The 25,763-nt window shown below is 40.9% G+C and overlaps 1 protein-coding gene across 3 annotated transcripts in view; it reads right to left on the reverse strand.

Moving 5' to 3' along the window:
• Positions 1 to 25,763, reverse strand: part of LOC136863899 (mitochondrial potassium channel ATP-binding subunit) — a 789,801-nt gene that overhangs the window by 453,673 nt on the left and 310,365 nt on the right. For all 3 annotated transcript variants that reach the window (XM_067140310.2, XM_068226044.1, XM_068226045.1), the window contains one exon: positions 13,091 to 13,294. In XM_067140310.2, coding sequence (XP_066996411.2) covers positions 13,091 to 13,294 — 204 coding nt within the window. The remainder of the gene's footprint in view (positions 1 to 13,090; positions 13,295 to 25,763) is intronic.

Below are 25,763 nucleotides of genomic sequence, written 5' to 3' on the forward strand. Positions count from 1 at the left end.
AGACAGGGCTGTAATCTTTCACCTTTGCTGTTCGAAGTTTACATGGATCATCGGCTGAATGGTACAAAATGGCAGGGAGGGATTCAGTTAGGTGGAAAGGTAGTAAGCAGTCTGGCCTATGCTGACGACTTGGTCTTAATGGCAGATTGTGCCGAAAGCTTGCAGTCTAATATCTTGGAACTTGAAAATAGGTGCAATGAGTATGATATGAAAATTAGCCTCTAGAAGACTAAATTGATGTCAGTAGGTAAGAAATTCAACAGAATTGTTGTCAGATTGATGATACAAAGCTAGAACAGGTCAGTAATTTCAAGTATTTAGGTTGTGTGTTCTCCCAGGATGGTAATATAGTAAGTGAGATTGAATCAAGGTGTAGTAAAGCTAATGTAGTGAGCTCGCAGTTGCGATCAGCAGTATTCTGTAAGAAAGAAGTTAATTCCCATACAAAACTATCTTTACATCGGTCTGTTTTCAGACCAACTTTGCTTTACGGGAGCGAAAGCTGGGTGGACTCAGGATATCTTGTTCATAAGTTAGAAGTAACAGGCATGAAAGTAGCAAGAATGATTGCTGGTACAAACAGGTGGGATCAATGGCAGGAGGGTACTCGGAATGAGGAAATAAAGGCTAACTTAGGAATGAACTCGATGGATGAAGCTGTGTGTATAAACTGGCTTCGGTGGAGGGGTCATGTGAGGCGAGTGGAGGAGGATAGGTTACCTAGGAGAATAATGGACTCTGCTATGGAGGGTAAGAGAAGTAGAGGGAGACCAAGACAACGATGGTTAAACTCGGTTTCTAACGATTTAAAGATATGAGGTATAGAACTAAATGTGGCCACAGCACTAGTTGCTAATCGAGGATTGTGGCAACGTTTAGTAAATTCACAGAGGCTTGCAGACTGAACGCTGAAAGGCATAACAGTCTATAATGATAATGTATGTATGTATGTATGTATGTATGTATGTATGTATGTATGTATGTATGTATGTATGTATGTACGTATGTATGTACTAAGAACTCTAAATTTAACTTCCACAAACAAGCTACCTACATGTCATAGTGCATGCTTGGATAATATTATTGTAAATTTTTCGAGAGATTTGTATGAACTTAGACTTGTTGGTGGGTGTTTTGCAGATCATGACCCCTTGCTTATATCATTATATCTTAACCAGCCTGACATAATATACAATGATGAACCTGTCCTGATGTGGGTAGAAAGTCAGGGTGATTATTATATTAACATATTTATTGAAAATTTGAGAGAAACTAACTGGGGCTTTCTTTGTATTTGTATTTCACATGAGAGAAAATGATATTGAAACTGCATTTGGAAACTTTTTAGATAAATTGGTTGAATTGTGGCATTTGTGTTCACCACTGGTAAAAATTAGTCGTAATGGTAAACTTAAAAGCAAGAAGGTGATCGGGGATACTGGTGAATTGACTCAATATAGAGAAAGAACACTTTTGCTGCATAGAATTTATAAAAACTCTTGTCAAGGAGGAACCGAGCAGAATGGCATGTATAAAGCTTACCTTAATTGCAAAAAGGTATATAAAAGAAAACTTATTCCTGTCAAAACTTTAGCTTGTGAAAAATATATTGAGAATGCACCCAACAAATGCAAGGTGGCATGGGAGATTATAGTACAAGAAAACATCCCTACTCGAACTCAAGACATATTTCTCGATCCGGAAGAACTGAATACTTATTTCTTAAACTCTGTAAAAGAAATCGGAGATCAAATTAAGGCAACAGGTACAGTGGAGAGTGGCTTTCTTCATAATCAACCCTCTGCCGAAACCTTTCCATTGGGTTGAAATCACGTTTGATGAAGTAATTAAAGTTACCTTAAAATTATCAAACTCTAAGAGTATGGATTGTTATTGGTTATCTAAGTGCATCATCAAAAGAATAATTCATTTGATTTCTGAACCTCTAGCTTTTATTTTTGGTAAGTGTTCAGAGTTTGGAGTTTATCCTGATCTACTTAAAATTTCTAAAGTTATTCCAATATTTATAAGCGGGGACAAATAATTTCTTCAGAACTATCGTGCAGTCCGAATTGTTCCAATAATTTCTAAAATATTTGAATCACTTTTGTATAATCAACTGAGAAACTATTTTGAAACTTACAATCTCCTATTCGACTGTCAGTCTGGGTTTCAACAAGGTAGTTATGTGATCTAAGTAAAGCATTTGATTGTACTAATCATGAAATTTGACTTGCAAAGCTTGGGATGTATGGTGTCGAGTAACCCTCGCTGAACATAATTACGTCATACTAAGATAACAGATATCAGTTTGTCTCTACTAAAAATAGGTATTCCACTTTGAAGAAAGTTACACCTGATGTGCCTCAGGGCTCTGTCCTCGGTCCATTTTTATTCATTCTGGCAGTCGATGATTTACTGCAAAAAGTCACAGCCCATGCTCTTATATCGTACGCGGACAATACAAAGTTAATTACAAAACACCAGAGCATCTCGGGTTTGCATCAGATGTCACAGGAAGCTCTTGCAATTGCAATCCATTGGTTTTCATCGAATAGGCTGTTGTGCAATCAGGATAAAACTCAATTTCTCACACTAGGATTATCCAAAGATACTGAAAGACTGTCAGTCAAACTTTTGGGTTTTCATATTGATGCCAAATTGAACTGGGAAACACACATTGATCATGTTCGTAAAAAATAACACGAGTGGCGTATCTGATATGGTAATTGAGGGATTTACGTAGCAGTGACCACCTAAGGATGACATATTTTGGTCTTTCCCAGTCACACATTACTTATGGACAGTTATTATGGGGGCATTCTTCTTATGTATATAATATTCTTCGAATACAGAAAAGGGTTGTCCGAACAATGTGTAGGGCTGGTGCAACTGACCATTGTCCACCTCTCTTTATTAAGTTTAAAATATGACAATCATAAAGTTGTATCTTTATATATCTTTGACATATGTTAAAAACAACATAAATAAATTCAGTACTAGGGAAACCATTCACCTTCATGATACCTGGGGTAAAGCAGACATTGACATCCCAGTTCACAGGCTGTCAAAAACTGCTCACTCGCATAAAATCAGTTGTTACGATTATTTAATAAATTACCACATTCTGCACGATCCACCACTTTAAGTAATTTTAAAAGAAAAATGTTTGATTGGTTAAAAGAAAATCCATTTTTGAATACCTCTAAATTCTTAGAAATGCTAAATGTTAGTATTAAGTTTTAATAAAAGGTGTATGTTCATTTAGCCATAGTAATATTAAGTACTAAATTATTATCAGTTGATGAAGCCTATTTCATTGTATATGCTCAATGGCAAATAAAGATTTTTGATTCTTGTGATTACTACCACTATATGAGCGGCACCGTGGGTCTGCAGTGCCTGTGATTAGTACCACTATATGAGTGACACCATGGGTCTGCAGTGCCTGTGATTAGTTCCACTATATGAGCGACACCATGGGTCTGCAGTGCCTGCGATTTGTACTACTATATGAGCAACACCGTGGGTCTGCAGTGCCTGCGATTTGTACTACTATATGAGCGACACCGTGGGTCTGCAGTGCCCGCGATTTGTACTACTATATGAGCGACACCGTGGGTCTGCAGTGCCTGCGATTTGTACTACTATATGAACGACACCGTGGGTCTGCAGTGCCTGCGATTTGTACTACTATATGAGCGACACCGTGGGTCTGCAGTGCCTGCGATTTGTACTACTATATGAGCGACACCGTGGGTCTGCAGTGCCTGCGATTTGTACTACTATATGAGCGACACCGTGGGTCTGCAGTGCCTGCGATTTGTACTACTATATGAGCGACACCGTGGGTCTGCAGTGCCTGCGATTTGTACTACTATATGAGCGACACCGTGGGTCTGCAGTGCCTGCGATTTGTACTACTATATGAGCGACACCGTGGGTCTGCAGTGCCTGCGATTTGTACTACTATATGAGCGACACCGTGGGTCTGCAGTGCCTGCGATTTGTACTACTATATGAGCGACACCGTGGGTCTGCAGTGCCTGCGATTTGTACTACTATATGAGCGACACCGTGGGTCTGCAGTGCCTGCGATTTGTACTACTATATGAGCGACACCGTGGGTCTGCAGTGCCTGCGATTTGTACTACTATATGAGCGACACCGTGGGTCTGCAGTGCCTGCGATTTGTACTACTATATGAGCGACACCGTGGGTCTGCAGTGCCTGCGATTTGTACTACTATATGAGCGACACCGTGGGTCTGCAGTGCCTGCGATTTGTACTACTATATGAGCGACACCGTGGGTCTGCAGTGCCTGCGATTTGTACTACTATATGAGCGACACCGTGGGTCTGCAGTGCCTGCGATTTGTACTACTATATGAGCGACACCGTGGGTCTGCAGTGCCTGCGATTTGTACTACTATATGAGCGACACCGTGGGTCTGCAGTGCCTGCGATTTGTACTACTATATGAGCAACACCATGGGTCTGCTGTGCCTGCGATTTGTACTACTATATGAGCGACACCGTGGGTCTGCAGTGCCTGCGATTTGTACTACTATATGAGCGACACCGTGGGTCTGCAGTGCCTGCGATTTGTACTACTATATGAGCGACACCGTGGGTCTGCAGTGCCTGTGATTAGAACCACTATATGAGCGACACCATGGGTCTGCATTCCCTGTGATTAGTTCCAATATATGAGCGTCACCATGGGTCTGCAGTATCTGCGATTTGTACCACTATATGAGCAACATCATGGGTCTGCTGTGCCTGCGATTTGTACCACTATATGAGCAACTGATGGGTCTGCAGTGCCTGCGATTTGTACTACTATATGAGCGACACCTTGGGTCTGCACGCCTGTGAATCGTACCTCTATATGAGCGACACCATGGGTCTGCATTCCCTGTGATTAGTTCCACTATATGAGCGACACCGTGGGTCTGCAGTGCCTGTGATTAGTACCACTGTAGCGAGACCGTGGGTCTGCATTGCCTGTGATTGGTGCCACTATACGAGCAACACCGTGGGTCTGCATTGCCTGTGATTGGTGCCACTATATGAGCAACACCGTGGGTATGTATTACCTGTGATTAGTACCACTCTATGAGCGGCACCATGGGTCTGCATTCCCTGTGATTAGTTCCACTATATGAGCGGCACCATGGGTCTGCATTCCCTGTGATTAGTTCCACTATATGAGCGGCACTATGGGCCTGCATTGCCTGTGATTAGTACCACTATATGAGCGGCACCATGGGTCTGCATTCCCTGTGATTAGTTCCACTATATGAGCGACACTATGGGTCTGCATTCCCTGTGATTGGTACCACTATATGAGCGACACTATGGGCCTGCATTGCCTGTGATTAGTACCACTATATGAGCGACACCGTAGGCTTGCATTGCCTGTGATTAGTACCACTATATGAGCGGCACTATGGGTCTGCATTGCCTGTGGTTAGTACCACTATATGAGCGGCACCATGGGTCTGCATTGCCTGTGATTAGTTCCACTATATGAGCGGCACCATGGGTCTGCATTGCCTGTGATTAGTTCCACTATATGAGCGGCACCATGGGTCTGCATTGCCTGTGATTAGTACCACTCTATGAGCGGCACCATGGGTCTGCATTCCCTGTGATTAGTTCCACTATATGAGCGGCACTATGAGTCTGCATTGCCTGTGGTTAGTACCACTCTATGAGCGGCACCATGGGTCTGCATTCCCTGTGATTAGTTCCACTATATGAGCGGCACCATGGGTCTGCATTCCCTGTGATTAGTTCCACTATATGAGCGGCACCATGGGTCTGCATTGCCTGTGATTGGTACCACTCTATGAGCGGCACCATGGGTCTGCATTCCCTGTGATTAGTACCACTCTATGAGCGGCACCATGGGTCTGCATTCCCTGTGATTAGTACCACTCTATGAGCGGCACCATGGGTCTGCATTCCCTGTGATTAGTACCACTCTATGAGCGGCACCATGGGTCTGCATTCCCTGTGATTGGTACCACTCTATGAGCGGCACCATGGGTCTGCATTCCCTGTGATTAGTACCACTCTATGAGCGGCACCATGGGTCTGCATTCCCTGTGATTGGTACCACTCTATGAGCGGCACCATGGGTCTGCATTCCCTGTGGTTAGTACCACTCTATGAGCGGCACCATGGGTCTGCATTCCCTGTGATTGGTACCACTCTATGAGCGGCACCATGGGTCTGCATTCCCTGTGATTAGTACCACTCTATGAGCGGCACCATGGGTCTGCATTCCCTGTGATTAGTTCCACTATATGAACGGCACCATGGGTCTGCATTGGCTATGATTGGTACCACTATATGAGCGGCACCATGGGTCTGCATTCCCTGTGATTAGTTCCACTATATGAGCGGCACCATGGGTCTGCATTGGCTATGATTGGTACCACTATATGAGTGACACTATGGGCCTGCATTAACTGTGGTTAGTACCACTATATGAGTGGCACCATGGGTCTGCATTGCCTGTGGTTAGTACCACTCTATGAGCGGCACCATGGGTCTGCATTCCCTGTGATTAGTTCCACTATATGAGCGACACTATGGGTCTGCATTCCCTGTGATTGGTACCACTATATGAGCGACACTATGGGTCTGCATTGCCTGTGATTGGTACCACTATATGAGCGACACTATGGGCCTGCATTGCCTGTGATTGGTACCACTATATGAGCGGCACCATGGGTCTGCATTGCCTGTGATTGGTACCACTATATGAGCGACACTATGGGCCTGCATTGCCTGTGATTGGTACCACTATATGAGTGACACTATGGGCCTGCATTGCCTGTGATTAGTACCACTATATGAGCGGCACCATGGGTCTGCATTGCCTGTGGTTAGTACCACGATATGAGCGACACTATGGGCCTGCATTGCCTGTGATTGGTACCACTATATGAGTGACACTATGGGCCTGCATTGCCTGTGATTAGTACCACTATATGAGCGGCACCATGGGTCTGCATTGCCTGTGGTTAGTACCACTACATGAGCGACACAATTGGTGAAAGTAGTAGTAATATTGGCATTAGAAGGCTTGTATTCAAATTAAAATGAACAAAGCAACAGTCTGTTATGAATGAGTGATAGGATTGCTAAAATATTATGTTGGCCGATGAGCGGTTACAACGAAAATGACGATAAAAATCATATTTAATAAATAATGTAGAATAAAATAATAATGAAAGATGGTCAAGTGACCAGCAATAATTTGTTTACAAGAGAAAGAGTCGAAAATCAATGGCATATGGTGATGTGGTTAAGTTTGATAAAAAAATACCAAGTTGAAGTTGACGGTTGAAGAACGATGTTTAAATAGGACCTTTTTGGACCATCCCAAAGTGATGCAATGCTACAATGTTGTTAAGAATGTGGGTTGACTGACATTCTAGTGGAAACGGAAGTGTGACAGTTGAATCATTAGACGATGGTGAAGGTAATTTGTTACGTTATTAACTGAACGTTATTGTATAGGCTATAATAATTGTATAATTGTATATTTCCTCACTCATTGTAATATCTTTAAAACCAACTTCATAACAAGTCTTTTACCATATTTTAATTTTAGTTCAAGTCTCTCCAAGGTTTAAAAAAAAAATCTGTTTTATTTCACGTATATGTAAATCAGGTGCCTGATTCTATTTTAAGGTTAAGATAATGGCTGATGATGCCTAAATTCAAGGCGAAACAAGTACCATTTTAGTTAACATGCCAAAGTAAATTCAACTAAGACAAGACTAATTGTATTGATTAGGTGGTGAAATCAATAAATCAATAAATTGTTATTATTCCAATCAAATAAGTTGTATGTTCCGAGCTGTCAGCGGAGAGTTGGCGTGGAATTATATAAGTAGATGAATATGTTTGAATGGCGTTGATAAAAGTAGGAAAGATCACAATATGAAGATAAAGTTGGAATTCAAGAGGACAAACTGGGGCAAATATTCATTTATAGGAAGGGGAGTTAGGGATTGGAATAACTTACCAAGGGATATGTTCAATAAATATCCAATTTCTTTGAAATCATTTAGGAAAAGGCTAGGAAAACAACAGATAGGGAATCTGCCACCTGGGTAACTGCCCTAAATGCAGATCAGTACTGATTGATTGATTGATTGATTGATTGATTGATTGATTGATTGATTGATTGATTGATTGATTGATTTCCGTTCTCCAATTCCGAGAATACGTGACATCACGGAAATTTTCTGCCTGACACAAACACATCCTCGCAGCGCTAATGTTGCAACCTCTACATTGTTCCTGGCTCGCCTTTTTCTTCTTGTACGAAACATATTTGTGTACATCCGTATTTTCTGGTCGGTAACTGAGAGGCAGCACTCTAGCCATTGTGACAGTCTAATGCCTTAGGCTCCACTATGTCGCGCACTCACTCGTGTTTCAACACTACTCGTATAGAATACTGTCAACCAATTTTCTTCATTTGAATACGCGTACCATATTCTACTTTGGATATCAAATCATGATTAAATTACGACTCCTATGACTCGGGTTCAGTATATGATGATGACATAAAATTAATGTCCACATACGGTGTTCAATTCTTTCTTAACATTTTCTTTAGATAACCGTATTTTTAGTGCTCGCTCTACCATACTGTAGTAAGTGGTGCACTTATGTGTGTAACTTGTATCCTGTAACTTCAAGCTGAAGATGACGCTACTATGCGTCAAAACCGGTTCTTTAAACTAATAAATAACATGTTATAAACATCTTATACTACATACTTAGTATTGAATAGGTTGAACTTTTCCTCCATTCCAATTGTGAATCTCAGTTCAATGCAGAAAAATGTTTTTAATTTATAATGAAAAAGCTTACCAGTCAAAATCTAAGGCAAGGACATTCACTTCTTGAAACAATGTTTATTACATAATTTAACTCCGAATTTCCTTAAAACCAACTTGAAAAAACAACGAAAATCCCTTCAAGACTCCAAAACCCAAATCAAAGTAAATAAAATTTGGATTAAGAATGAAATAAGATTCCTATACTAGAAAAAAATCTTTCTTGAACAATAAACTGTATGAAACACACCTTGAGACAGCGTACCTACTTTCTAAAACTCAATGGGACATATTTCACACAAAAGTCGTGGAACGACTATTTAACATACTAGCTCATAAACAATCAACACAAGAGAAGAAGCTTAATAATCTCAAAAACAACGCAAGGTTTAACAGACCAACCATAGAAACTTCTAATAAACTCAGTAACCAAGATTCTTTAACAGAACAATTTCATCCTCCAACAGTTAACTTGACAAAAACAAAACCAACAGACAAGGAGAACGAAAAAGGTCCAAAACACAATTAGCCAAACTTAAGTTAACATAGCTACCACACTAGTCATAGAATTAGAAACAGCCATAAACAAAATGCCTTCAGACTTACAAGACGAGGTCAGATTGGACGTCAAAAGGAAACTAAACAAAATCCAGAATCTAAAAAACAAAACAACATCTATTAACAGCAACATATACAAAGAAACTTTTGCTGAACGAGAACATATCAGCAAGTTCAAGAAGAAAATTAAAGATCATGACCTTATTATTACAAAAGCCGACAAGGGCAATACAACTGTCGTCATGGATAAAACCAGCTCCTTCTCCATAGTTAAAAAAATCTGACCTAGCAAATTCAACGTCTCTTAAAACAAACTTTAAAAACCACATCGTTCCTTTTTACAGAGCAAGAAAAAAACACGACTACCCAATATGAATCCCGGTCTACCTACAGCCAAAGCTTTCCGCAAAATCCATAAGACCGACATCCCCATTCGCCCCATCATTAATTATAGACCTAGCCCATTATACAATTTGGCTCAGTTCATTCAGAAATTCGTTAGTAAAAATTATAAATTTCACTTTACAAAAGAAAATATTTATAAAATCCTCCTATCAATACAATTCAAGTCATCTGTTAGATGAAACAAAGTCTATACATGTTTCAGCCTAATCTCAAGGCCATCTTCAGTAGTAAAACGATTGTTACATAATATACAAACAAATTAAAAACGTAATGATGTGAAGTGACAGTGATCATGATAAGTGAGTTAAAAACACATTGAGGTGCAAAGTCCTCTCGTCTAATAGATCTTGCTGGCTGTTAAATAAAACACACAGGCTTAGTTGTCAATGTGACTTGAGACCGACAAGGTCATCTCCATTCGAGACGACAACTTTTAGTTACAAATGTTACACGTTTTATTCGTAGTATTGACGGTCTCACTACACTCCTCAGCATAATGTTTTATTTAACAGCCAGCAAGATCTATTAGACGAGAGGACTTTGCACCTCAATGTGTTTTTAACTCACTTATCATGATCACTGTCACTTCACATCATTACGTTTTTAATTTGTTTGTATATTATGTAACAATCGTTTTACTACTGAAGATGGCCTTGAGATTAGGCTGAAACATGTATAGACTTTGTTTCATCTAACAGATGACTTGAATTGTATTGATAGGAGGATTTTATAAATATTTTCTTTTGTAAAGTGATAACCGTCAATACGGAATGAGATTCATAACTTGCAATTATAAATTTCAGTCGAATAAATCCATTAAAAACACTATTGAAATAATTGAAAAATTGGACAAATTCAAAATACAACCTTTTCACAGCATTCATTCGTTTGATATTAACAATATGTATCCCAGCATTAACACTAAAAAACTCTTTCCCAATGTCCATAGTAACCTAAATGCACATAATGGGCTAAGTAAACTCGAGATCCAAGATTTCATGCAGGTCCTAAAATTAGTGGTTAACAATAACTATTTCACATTTGACAAATGCATATATCAACAAGATGGACTGGCTATGAGGTCACCGGCCTCGGGGATTTTGGCGGAGATATATTCAAATTCCCTAGAATACACAGCAATTAAGAACAATAACATCTTCTGAAACATATAATTTTGGTCCAGATATGTCGACGATACCCTGGTCATTCTAGATGATGAAACAGTAAATGCAGCTACCACCCTTAACAACTTAAACAATACAGATTCTCATATAAAATTCACATTGGAATCTGAATCCAATAATTCAATAAATTTTTTTGACCTCACAATTAAGAGACTACCTTCCTCACTAAAATATATGTATAGAAAACCAACACAAAGAGCAACAACCATCAGAAGAGACTGTACACACATAAGTGCACCACTTACTACAGTATGGTAGAGCAAGCACTAAAAATACGGTTATGTAAAGAAAATCTTGAGAAAGAATTGAACACCGTATGTTCCATCGCTAAATATAACGGACATAATTCCTCATTCATAGAACGTATCATCAACAAATGCAAACATGACCAAAGTCAACATGATCTAAAGAAAGACCGAACCCCGCCCTATATGCCACCTTCACCTTGAACAAAAACATACACAGTGTAACCAACATCTTTAAGAAACATAATCAAAATTTCATATAGGACCAACAACAGAAATATGGAAATAAAGCACAGTTCCAGGTCAATAAACAAATCCCGCCCCTTCCACCTCCCCTCTACCACACACCCAACTCACTCACGTCCATCCACGCTCAGTCCACACCTCTTCTCACGACACACAACAAGTACGCTGAACAAGGTGAGTCCCATATTCCATCAAATGCAGCCACAAATTTGCTTTACCCCTATTTCAAGCAATCTGCTTTCCTAACCTAGTTTTTCTTTCTTTTTAGGCTTCACTATCTATATTGAGCTGAGACAACTTTAATTTAAATTCAGTCTCATTCAACCACCCAACTTAAGGTGTTCTGGCTCAAAACAAATTACAGATGGCCTTGCCAACCATACATTATACTGGACCTTGACTTATATCTCCATTGATATTAACAGAAGTGTGGACATTCATTTTATATCATCATCATATACATCAAGATTTTTACTCTCACTCACCAACGTTTAATATACAACACCAATGTAACATCCTAGACTACAACGCCTGCGGTGCGTTACATCACTCCATCATATTGTATCCATTGTTTATTTAGTCCTAAATGTAAAATTATAATCACTTGTACTTTGCATTGCATGTACATTGTACACAGTAATATGTTATGTACCTTGCCCATCTTGTAACGTCAACCTCAAGATGATACTACTATGCGTCAAAACCTACTATGCATCAAAACTGGTACTTTAAACTAATAAATAACATGCTGTAAACACCTTATGTGACATCCTTAGTATTGAATAGGTTAAACTTTTCCTCAATTCCATTGTGAATCTCAGTTCAATATTGAGAAGTGAAGTTTTTAACTTAAAATTGTAGTAATCACGGGTCCTGGAAACCCACAGTGAACCACTCACTGCTGCTACTAATCACAAACCTATTGTGTACCTAATTTAGTGGTATTACTCGCAAGTAAAGGCGACCCCAGGTGTTCCCCGCGTGATAGTACTAATCACAAGTAGTTTCATGGTACTAATGCAATCATCCCTTGGTCGTCCCTTTTAGTTGCCTCTTATGACAGGCAGGGGATATGGTGGGTGTATTTTTCGTCTGCATTTCCCACCCACAGGGGGCTAGACAGAGAGAATAAAGAAGAAAAAGAAGGGATCCGTCACTTCGAAAAACGAAGTAACGAACGAAGAAATGCAAGGGCCACAAAGGTTGTCAAAATGAAAGACTCTCTAGGCTTCAAATTCTCTAATACCATCGGGGTTGGAAAATAACAAGAGTTGACCAATGGAGGTTGGACAGGATAGATGAAAGTGAGGAGCCTGGCACAAGTAAGTGGAAGCAATGCCAACCCACGCTCCCTAGTTGAGAGCCACTGCGAATCTTTTTATTCACTTCTTACGACACGCAGGGGATACCGTGCATGTATTCTTCATCTGTGAGGTCACAGAGCTAGTACTGAGCAGGTGTTCGGTTAATTCACAGAAGCTTGCAGACATAACAGTCCATAATGAAGATGTCTGTGTGACCCTTATTACACTTTAGAGCCCAGGAATTAGAATGCTATTAAATAATAATGCAGCTCACTTACCCAAAATATACGGCCTCCAGCAGCCATACCCTTCATGACATGCCCAAACAAGAGGGAGAGCTGGGCTAGGGAGCGCTGGATAGTCTGCGTGGCAACAAGGAATGCCATCAAATCACCAGCAGAGAGTTGATTGGTAGCCATCAGTCTTCCTCCAACATACAATGTGCCCAGGATTAAACCATTTAAGAAAATATTTGTGCCAGCCTGTAGAAAAGGGACAAAGACACTTGACATTCATGGCTCATTTCTATCCTCATCCTGATACAGTACAGAAACTAACAGATCAATCTTGGCAGCCATTACGGTACTTTGGGTACTTTGTTTGAAAGGAGACATTCAATCACCAATCAGAGTCTGAGAATGACGCAAGTATAACTTGAAAAAATTGTTCTCTCACCCATGGGTAACTAACATAAATATCTAGCTCGAATTATTATTATTATTATTATTATTATTATTATTATTATTATTATTATTATTATTATTATTATTATTACTTGTATGTATAGCTGTGAAGTGACGTACATCCATTTAGTATTATTACTATTTACGTAGTTGAATGATTGTATTGTGTGTGAGGTTATGACATGTACATAGACACTTATATCAGTTCCGTTAATGTAAATACCTGTAAATTAATATTATAATGTATTCTTACGTGTACATATAAATTGTAATCCATAATTGTGAAACACACTGTACCTTCCAGAATGGTCTAGACATGAGAATGATTGAGAATATTCCATCCATTGTAAACTGTGTATTACACACTCTAGAATTTTCAAGAAGATATATTTTGTAATGTAACTTTCTAGAAGCTTGGTGAGGCACCTATATAAAGAGACGATCTTGACGGTGAAGTTAGTTACTGCTGAGTTATTGTTTGGAAGTTATTGACAGTTGGTTATTGGAAGTTAGTTGTTGGAAGAGAGTTATGGTATAGCAATGTTATGCTTGTGATCATGTGTACGACATGCTTTAAGCAATCAACTGTTTTCAAATGTGTTTCAAGGTTGGCATCTCGATGTGCAGCGATTGGCAGTTGTCTGTAAATGGTGGTTTGTGATGTGAATGTTTTGCTTTTTGACTAACAGTGATTAAGGTTATGTGTGTGTGCTTTGTAAATATATGTGAATAAAATAATTGTACCAACTGACAGCATCTCGTGTGCGTCTCTGTGGATACGTTAACTGGCGACCGTGTGACAGGAATATTGAATCTACTGGACTCGAAAATGAAGAACAACCAGAAGACCGTGGTGATGCTTAAACAGTTAACTTCCTTCATTCAGGCCCAGGCTAAGAACATCGAGGCCAACCTTGAAAAACTCGAGGAGAACATCGGGACCCAGTTGAGAAAGCTCGAAAAGAACATCGGGGCCCAGTTCAAGAGCGGATTAACGTCAGAAGAGTGAGCCAAACACCCGATCACTGGACTTCGTGGTCAGGAGATTGAAGTACGACGCAGCCTGTAGTCATGTTCGACCTGCGAGGAAGCTGTGGGAGAATTCGGTGTCCACCAGCCGGGAGCCAACTGCCGAGTCCAGCTGCGGGAGGGCACCATGGAGATGGAGTTGGATGGATGCCTTCCTTTCTTGGATGTTCTAGTAAGAAAGAAACCGGACGGCTCTCTAGGATTAACTGTCTATCGAAAGCCTACCCACACAAATCACTATCTTCATGCAGATTCTCACCACCATCCAGCACATAAACAAGGTATTCTCACGAGATTAATTACATGTAACTCGCCAAGAGAGCGAGACGAATTTGTGAGCCATCACATATCCAGGTGGAGATGGACACGCTCAAAGTCGCGTTCAAGGTTAATGTTTACAGCGATTTGCAGATTCATAGAGCCCTGTATCCTACAGAAACGACCAAGCAAAGCTCACAGGAAGAAGTGAAGGGAATGCCTACTTGCCTTACATTCACAACACCACAGATCAAATTTCCAAAATCCTCCTCAAACACAATATAAAAACCGTGTTTAGCACCGCCACTAAAATTGCTCACAGTCTGAGTAAAACCAAGGACAAATTGTCCCCACGTTTACATCCTGGGGTATACGAAATTCCCTGTACTTGCGGTAAGGCATAAATTGGCCAAACATGCCGGTCCATTGGTACCCGTATCAAAGAACATGAACATAATATTCGTCACAACCAACCAGACAAATCAGCAATAGCTGAACATGCTCTATCGTCGGGTCATGATGCCATGTTCCAAGATGCTCGAACTCTTACCCACACTAGACACTAAAGTGCCAGGATTATACGGGAAGCTGTGGAAATACATAGAAATCCTAACAATTTCAACAGGGACACCGGCTATCAATTAAGTAATACCTGGTTGCCAGCCATTAAGAATTTATGCAGGTAGTTCCCTTCCCTGTCCCTTCACTATTGTTATTTCGTCTCGGTGTTTTTCAAATTCGTATGTTCCTCGTCGCCAGATGTTTCATTCCAGGCTTGTGTCTATATCATACACTTGTCACTGCCATATGTTACGTACACACGCTTATATGAACCGCTTAGACTGATTCTATGGTTCGGTCAGCTTCCGCTTTGAATGCTAGCATTGTGCCCAGTCCTGGGAGCCATCTGGTGGCGAATGAACGTAGCATTTCCACTTCTTTTATAACATCTAAATTTTAAAGGGTCATTGTTTAAGAAGCCTTTCTTGTGGACAGTCGAGATTTCTTCTGAGGATGCAGAGCACAGCTCTCTGTGAAACGTAAAGAATTTTCACCTGATTTTCTCGACACGGCAAAAGCCCAAAAGCCTGTACAGTATCATGTCTGTACCTAGTGTTTTATAAATCCTTTACTATCATCACATTCCCCATTTTTTACGGAATAATCCAATCCTTATTCGAAGTTGTTCTTTCAATATTTCTAATTTCTACGAGAGTATAAATATGACGGTGCAGTTCATGCTGTTGCTAGGAAGAAAACACTCTGGCGGCATGGGCTCAGACCTTCCTAACACTCCGTCCGCCAAGAGACACGTACGCGCACAGCCGCTCGTATGATAAAGGTTAAATATGTTGTACAGGTTATAAGAGGACGTGTTAACTCTCTTGGTGCCAGGCGGTAGTGTGAGCATCCGCCCTTTAAATTGCCAGAGCCGATCTGGTCGGCCGTTAACAATCCAGTCGGAAGTTGCCAGAGCTGATTACATCGGCCGGCTTAAAGTTCTGTGATATACGTAATTTTGAGGCAACCTATAGTGAAGTGCATACTTTTGTTACAACCTGTAGTAAAGGGGCTACACGTCATTCTGTGCGTGGCCTTGCTTTGGCAGTTCTAAAAGGGTGTTATACCTTTCACAAGAGTCGTTTCCTGTGTTTACAAATACCGCTAACCGGTCAGTAAGAGATTGCTCCTTGCAGTGAGTGGATTTGTGACAGGAAAATGGCATGTTGTTCAAGTGATAATTTTTCAGCAGGTATTGATGACAATAGGCTAAATTAATGCAGTATTTAGAACAGTGCGAAGTTAATGCTGATGATTTATCGGATAGCGAGAGGGAATTTAGTTCAGAGAGTAGCGATGAAATTATACCGGACACCTCCGCAGAATCACCCCAGCTAAAGAAGAGACGTTTAATTGTGTCTAACAGCACTAAAGCTATTCTGAATATGGTGGTAGATGAAACTAGTGATAACGAATATGATGATGATGATGATGATGTCTCTGGCGAACATATTGTGGAAATTTGTCCCAATGAACCCGACAACATTTCTCAACCTCCTCTCTCCTTCAAGGAAGTTCTTGGACCTAAACATGCCCTACCGTCTGATTCTCCGCCCATATCACATTTCAATTTACTTTTCACTTACTCTCTGCTAAACCTTATAGTCACATATAGTCCTCTATCATTACCTAAATGCCGGTCTCCGCGGGCCAAGGGTAGCGTGCCTGCCTCTCACCCGGAGGTCATGGGTTCGATTCCCGCCCAGGTCAAGAATTTTCGCCTGGTCCTGAGGGTTGGTTCGAGGTTCACACAATCTAAGTGACCCTAAGTGATTGCAATTGAGGAGATATCTGAGGGTGGGAGGACCCTGGTCTGGAAAACCAAGAATAATTACTGAGAGGATCTGTCTCACTGACCATGATTCACCTCGTAAACTGCAGGTACCGAACTGAGCAGCGGTCGTAGGTCAAAGCAAATCACGGCTTTAGTGCCATACATTTCTTAATTTCTTAAATTCTGTTGTATTGTAAATTATTTTTCTAATATATATACTACAACCGAAAACAAAGAACTATTTTTTTCTGAAAACAAAAACTATAATATCAACTACTATTTTTTACTTATTTAATAATTCAGAATTATTTTAATACTGTGTTGTCCGCACGTAGAAAATTTGTTGTCAGTATTTGCCAAACATCGATACATACACGCGAATTTTATCGGTGAGTAAAATTGTCTTGTTTTTATTAGTGACATATGTTTGAATTTTTTATTTCTCACATTTTTATTTTTCTCGTTCAAATTAGTTATTCTATAGAATTGTATTTAGAAATACATTATACATAATTACGTATATTCTTTTGTATCGTAAATTATTTTTTCAAAGTAGATATTGAGAGAGAAAGTGCGAAAATATTTTTCTCTTCCTAAAAATACACGTTTTTGAAAACTATAAATCAACAATATAACGTCTTTGACTCTTTATATCACTCCAGACCAGTTTCTTATTCTACGTAGTCAATATGTAGAAAATTTCATGCTGGTATTTCCTATACACCGGTAGATATACGCGAATTTTAAAATACATGTATTTCCACTGAAAACGGCCTGGCACTTTACAGTAGTAGAGTGGAGGCGGAGTTCTGGCCTCTTCCAGCTGATGGGGAGCGGCCGACTAGATCGGCTCTTGGCTCCAAGAGGTTTAAGAATGTGATTGGTGCTTAAGAATAAGTAAACAGGTCCAAAAGATATTTGGTAGTTTGAGTAACCGCTGAGGAAGAGCACAATGGTTTCTTCTTCTTCTTCTTCTTCTACTACTGCTTTTCCTATATCTGTAAGGTCACGGGTGCGAACTGTGTGGCACATATGGATTTGGCTCTGTTTTATGGCCGGATGCCCTCTCTGATGCCAACCCTATATGGAGAGATGTAATCATTATTGCGTGTTTCTCTGCTGGTTGCTAGTTTAGAGTGTTGTCTGAATATGACGAGGAAAGTGTTCAGACAAACACATACACCCAGTTCCCGGGCCAGAAGAATTAATCAAGGGTGATTGAAATCCCCGGCCTGGCCGGGAATCGAACCCGGAACCCTCTGAACCGAAGTTCGACCATTCAGCCATTGAGTTGGACAAAGAGCACAATGGTGTATTATTTGATAATAGATAATTAATTAAATAATTCTAAGTACTGACCAGGCTAATTTAAAATATCAAAGTGTAATTATTGGAGTAGATGCTGTATATGTGGGACCCTAACTGAGGTGAATTCTAATAACAAAGAAAGCACACACACCCAGCCGCCGAGCCATGGGAATAGAACCTGTGACCCCCTGGACCATTTAGCCGTGGAGTCGGACATATATTTTTTGCTAGTGGCTTTACGTCGCACCGACATAGATAGGTCTTATGGCAACAATGGGATAGGAAAGGCCTAGGAGTTGGAAGGAAGTGGCCGTGGCCTTAATTAAGGTACAACCCCAGCATTTGCCTGGTGTGAAAATGGGAAACCATGGAGAACCATCTTCAGGGCTGCCGACAGTGGGATTCGAACCCAATATCTCCCAGATGCAAGCTCACAGCCACACGCTCCTAACCGCACGGCCAACTCGCCTGGTGCTTATGGTTTCCTCAATTCTGCTAGATCTCCACTTCTTCCATCATAATTTTCTGCTTTTTTTTTTTTTTTTTTTTTGGAATTGTTTTCCTGTAACCAGAAGTGATTAACTGATATCAGCATATTTCTATTATGAAATGTACTTTCCTGTTCTGCTTCTGCTACATAGATGTACAGGGACTGTAATATTTTTAAAGCAACTGATTTATGGAAACAGAGATTTACAGTCAAACTTTGAATATTCCACAACCATTACCTTTCTCAAATAACTTGGATTATCACTGCTGTAAGTGTTTGTGGCTGACGAGGCCTTTGCCACAGTGAAAATATATCAAGACCTTACTCCTCCAAAAAAAGACTCCTGAGAAAAAAATACTTAACTACCATTTGTCCAGAGCACTGCACTTTCAGCATTTTAGTAAATAAATGGTGCATTTTCCATTGACCAATGGATGTTAGCAGATAGCATAATTCAAGCTAGTTGCATAATTGCATAATTTTGTAAGGAGGCAAGATGGTTACTTTTTCAATGACACACTGATATTCCTACATATGGAACAAGAGGAAAAGTGGAAAAGCAATATGATTAATTGTGTTCTGCTCAAGGATCCATGCAGTGGCAACATTCTTATGACAATATTCTTGAAAAATGAACGTTGCTGCATTGTTATAGACACAGTCAGTAGGTAGGGAAACTGTACCATACCTGCCAACTTTTGAAAAGGGCAATCAGTAAAACTCACGCGCAAAAAAAAAAATCTAAGGATTTTCGACATACCCCGGCTTACATATTATAAATCTCATTGTAAACCGTACTGGATAATAGTCGTAAATGAAAAACAATAATATAAACCACCTTTCCAATAGTTATCAATCCTTACATTTAGGATACAATCATTACAACTGTCATAAGCATCTTCAGCCATAATAATCTTAACCTAAAGTTCGGTCAAGGTCCCGAACCTAGTGACTTAAAGTAACCCTTGATGGTGCTATTTGGGCTGATAACCTGACAGACAATTAATGGAGCAGAGGAGAAGAGTTACCTACGGTGAGATCTATGACACTGACCAGCCACGTGTGTTAAATGTGTTGAAGTTAATACAAACTGTGTATGCAAGGTAGGCAAACGATATTGGTATTATATATATTAGAAAGAAGGCTTGATCTCTGTATGCTTTGATGTTAGTTATGAGTAATGGAGAAAGCCTGGGAAGCTTACAAATTTGGCCTTCTTTCTTAGAGATCCTGAGTTGGTGGGCCTGGGTGAGCGGGAATTCAAAAAATGCTGTGTGGCAGCTATACACGTAACCAACTTCTAAGTGCTCTAATAAAGGCTGTTATTGAGAACTGTACACCATACAAGACTTCTAAAGAGTTTGGTGAGCAATGGAGCACCACTTGAGTCGCCATAATAACAAACAACATCACAAGATACAAAAACTCAGAATGCCTTTCGTTTTATTGAAAGAAATCGAACAAAAAGCTGGTCCAATATGCAACTGAAATGCAGCACTTGGGATTGAATATTCCCTACATAAAGCAACGAAAAAAATAAGCAATATTCTAAAGTGTACATCCCACTACCAGAAACAAGACCTCCTGGAAGGCCACAGAAAACTACCAGACGTAGCGCAAGCGCAGTTAGCAAAATTGGCAAATCTTCCAATAAGAATCGCACTGTGTTGTTGTTCATATGCCTATGACATTGCTCTTAAAATTTGGGCAGAATGGATTCAGTGCGGGTTTTGTTGCTCCAGTAGGTGAATCTCCACAGTTCGAGTGAAGAAACTGTGACAATCTTGTGATTTTGTTAGGTCCTGCATGTTGTTGCTGTTTGAGTCATCAGTTTCATGCAGTTCTCCATGCCAACCTATCCTGTGTTAATCTTTTAATTTGTACGTTACTGCTCCAACCCACATCTGCTCAAATCATATTCACACCTTTTTCTACCCCTAACGTTCTTACCGCCTATACTTCCCTCAAAAACCAAATGCACAAGTCCTGGGTGTCTTAAGATGTGTCCTATCATTCCATTACATCTTCTCACCAAATTTAGTCAAATCAATCTCCTCTCCAATTCGATTCAGTATAACTTCATTCGCAATTCGATCTATCCATCTCACCTTCAGCATTCTTCTAAAGCTTCTATCCTCTTTCTTTCTGTCTGCATTTAACTTCCATATAATACCATATCAATGTTCCAAGTGAGCAAATTTATTTTCTTAAGAAAGCTCCTCCATAGATAAATAATAATGGACGGGTTCGGCTCGCGTCATGATGAGAACGAAGACAACACATACACCCAGACCCCGTGCCAGGGAAATTAACCAATGATGGTTAAAATTCCCGACCCTGCCGGGAATCAAACCTGGCACCCCTGTAACCAAAGGCCAGCACGCTAACCATTTAGTCCTGGAGCCGGAGTGCCATCATAGATTATTTTACAATCCAAGTGACAATATTCTTCTAATTCCTTTAAGACTTCATTTCCTGCATCACCTGGCTTCGTTCGACTGCACTCCATTACTTTTGTTTTGGACTTATTTATTTCCATCTTGTACATTTCACCCAAGACTCCGTCTATACCATTCAGCAATTTCTCCAGATCTTTTGCAGTCTTAGATAAAATAACAATATCATCAACAAACCTCAGGGTTGGATTTTGATTCATTCCCAAATTCCTCTTTGATTTCCTTTACTGCCTGTTCTATATAAACACTGAAAAAGAGGGGGGAAGGGGAAACAAATTGCAACCTTGCCTGACTCTTTTTTGGATTGCTGTTTGTTTTTCAAAGCCCTCGATTCTTATCCCTGCAGACTCATTTTTACACAGATTGTAGATAATTCTTCATTCTCGGTATCTGATCCCAATCACCTTCAGAACCTCAAATGGCTTGGTCCAATCAACATTACCCTGCTTGTAATTCAGTTATTTTATTACTATTTTCATTAAATTATTATTATAAACATTCCTTTTGATAAATGACTTGTGTGTACATTTATATGAAGATTAAGTAAATCATTGTATTACCAACACCATATAACGGATTTTTTTTTTTTTTTGCTAGTGGCTTTACATCGCACTGGCACAGATAGGTCTTATGGCGATGATGGGATAGGAAAGGCCTAGGAGTTGGAAGGAAGCGGCTGTGGCCTTTATTAAGGTACAGCCCAAGCATTTGCCTGGTGTGAAAATGGGAAACCACGGAAAACTATCTTAAGGGCTGCTGACAGTGGGATTCGAACCCACTATCTCCTGGATGCAAGCTCACAGCCTCCAACTCACCCGGTATATCACGGATTTACCATACATATCACGATATAGGTCTTTGAGTTAATTTCGCATTGTTGCTCTCTTTTGTTCAAGAATAAATTATCTTTACTTTACCCCACATATCCATCTCATAAGTTGTTTATATTTCAATTTACTTCCTTCCCTGTGAACCATGTGACCTTGCTGCGGTGGAGAGGTTTGCGGGTAGCCAAACCATAGGTGCAACAATATCAGATGGGTATCTGTAAAGAGACCAGACTAACGAAAGGTGGGGTAGCAGCTTTTTGGAAGTTACAAGGGCAGCAGTCTAGATGAGTGACTGATATGGCCTTGTAATAATACTCAACATGGCTTAGCTGTGTTGATACTGCTACACGGCTGAAAGCAATGGGAAACTACAGCCGTAACTAACTCCCGAGGACATGCAGCTCTCTCTGTATCAATGATGTACTGATGATGAATTCCTCCCGGGTAAAATATTCTGGAGGTAAAATAGTCTCCCATTCGGATCTCTGGGTGGGGACTACACAAGAGGGGGCAATGATCAGGAAGAAGGATACCGACATATTGCGAGTCGGAGCAAAGAATGCTAGAACTTTGAATTGCTGTGGTAGGTTAGAGAATCTTGATGATGATGATGATGATGATGATGATGATGATGATGATGATGATGATGATGATGATGATGATGATGATACTTGTTGTTTTAAGGGGTCTAACATCGAAGGTCATCAACCCAAAGGTTAGACAATCTGAAAAGGGAGATGGATAGACTAAAGATGCAGTTGGTATAAGTGAAATACATTGGCAGGAAGAGCAGGATTTTTGGTCAGGCGACTACAGAAATATTAACAAAATATCAAACAGGGGAAATGCAGGAGTTGGTTTAATAATGAATACGAAAATAGGGCAGCGGGTAAGCTACTACAACCAGCATAGCGAAAGGAATATTTTTGTTAAGATAGACACCAAGACAGTGCCCACTAAAATAGTGCAGTTTATATGTATGAATTTGGATTGGGGCAAAGAAGTGAAAGAGGAAGATGAATGGTTGAATTCTGCACCGATCATAATTTAGTCCTTGCTAACACTCGGTTCAAACACTACAAACGACGACTGTATATATGGATGAGAGCTGGAGACACTGGAAGGTATCAAACAGGCTTCATTATGGTTAGGCAGAGATTCAGAAACCGGGTGTTGGGATTCAAGACTTGCCCAGGAGAAGATGTGGACTCTGACCACAACCTGTTGGTCATGAAATGCCATCTGAAGTTGAGGAAATTGAAGAAAGGAATTAATGCAAGGAGATGGGATCTAGACAAGGTGAAAGAAAAGAGTGTGAGGGATTGTTTCAAGAAACATGTAAAACAATGACTAAATGAAAAGGCTGAAGGAAACATAGTAGAGGAAGAATGGACAGTTGTGAAGAATGAGATGAGTAAGGCTGCTGAAGAAAAGTTAGGAAGAAAGGAAAGATCAACTAAGAATCAACAGATAACTCAGGAGATAAAGAGACCTGATTGATGAACAACGAAAGTACAAGAGTGCAAAAATTGAGGAGGGCAGAAAAGAATACAGGCAAATAAAGAACAAAATAGGTAGAAAGTGCAGAAAGAATGGCTGAAAGAGGAATGTAAGGATGCTGTATGGTCCTAAGAAAGGTAGATGCTGCATACAGGAAAATCAAAGAAACCTTCGGAAAAAAGAAAACTGGATGCATGAGCTCAGATAGAAAACAACTTCAAGGAAAAGAAGGCAAGTCAGAAAGATGGCAGGAACATATCTAACAGATATATCAAGGTAAAAACGTAGATGATAGGGCTCAGGAACAAGATGAGGCTGTTGATGCTGATGACATGGGAGACCCAATTTTGAGGTCAGAATTCGGCAGAAATTTGAGAGACCTAAGTAGGAAAAAGGCACCGGGAATTGAGGTCACACCTTCAGAATTACTGACTGCCTTAGGAGAAACCAGTATGGAGAGGTTATTCTGGTTAGTGTTGTAACCGTCCAGACTTCTCCAGCCATACTAATTTAGTGTACAATCCTTTTACGCGATTTCACTCGATATCAAGGTTATCCGCCATTGGCAATTATTCATAATGAGATATTAATTTAACTTCAATCATGTGTAAATAAGGCTTTTGGAATCGTATTGTACACTGACTGACAGAGCAAATGCAACACCAAGAAGGAGTGGTCAGAACTTTATGCCAATTGCAGGGTAGACTGACGTCACTGAGGTATGCTCATGATGTGAAATGCGCCGCTGTGCTGCGCACGTAGCGAACGATAAATGGGACACGGCGTTGGCGAATGGCCCACTTCGTACCGTGATTTCTCAGCCGACAGTCATTGTAGAACGTGTTGTCGTGTGCCACAGGACACGTGTATAGCTAAGAATGCCAGGCCGCCGTCAACGGAAGCATTTCCAGCAGACAGACGACTTTACGAGGGGTATGGTGATCGGGCTGAGAAGGGCTGGTTGGTCGCTTCGTCAAATCGCAGCCGATACCCATAGGGATGTGTCCACGGTGCAGCCCCTGTGGCGAAGATGGTTGGCGCAGGGACATGTGGCACGTGCGAGGGGTCCAGGCGCAGCCCGAGTGACGTCAGCACGCGAGGATCGGCGCATCCGCCGCCAAGCGGTGGCAGCCCCGCACGCCACTTCAACCGCCATTCTTCAGCATGTGCAAGACACCCTGGCTGTTCCAATATCGACCAGAACAATTTCCCGTCGATTGGTTGAAGGAGGCCTGCACTCCCGGCGTCCGCTCAGAAGACTACCATTGACTCCACAGCATAGACGTGCACGCCTGGCATGGTGCCGGGCTAGAGCGACTTGGATGAGGGAATGGCGGAACATCATGTTCTCCGATGAGTCACGCTTCTGTTCTGTCAGTGATAGTCACCGCAGACGAGTGTGGCGTCGGCGTGGAGAAAGGTCAAATCCGGCAGTAACTGTGGAGCGCCCTACCGCTAGACAACGCGGCATCATGGTTTGGGGCGCTATTGCGTATGATTCCACGTCACCTCTAGTGCGTATTCAAGGCACGTTAAATGCCCACCGCTACGTGCAGCATGTGCTGCGGCCAGTGGCACTCCCGTACCTTCAGGGGCTGCCCAATGCTCTGTTTCAGCAGGATAATGCCCGCCCACACACTGCTCGCATCTCCCAACAGGCTCTACGAGGTGTACAGATGCTTCCGTGGCCAGCGTACTCTCCGGATCTCTCACCAATCGAATACGTGTGGGATCTCATTGGACGCTTTTTGCAAACTCTGCCCCAGCCTCGTACGGACGACCAACTGTGGCAAATGGTTGACAGAGAATGGAGAACCATCCCTCAGGACACCATCCGCACTCTTATTGACTCTGTACCTCGACGTGTTTCTGCGTGCATCGCCGCTCACGGTGGTCCTACATCCTACTGAGTCAATGCCGTGCGCATTGTGTAACCTGCATATCGGTTTGAAATAAACATCAATTATTCGTCCGTGCCGTCTCTGTTTTTTCCCCAGCTTTCATCCCTTTCGAACCACTCCTTCTTGGTGTTGCATTTGCTCTGTCAGTCAGTGTATATATT

This window comes from Anabrus simplex, chromosome 2 (assembly GCF_040414725.1).
Source record: "Anabrus simplex isolate iqAnaSimp1 chromosome 2, ASM4041472v1, whole genome shotgun sequence".
NCBI lineage: Eukaryota > Metazoa > Arthropoda > Insecta > Orthoptera > Tettigoniidae > Anabrus > Anabrus simplex.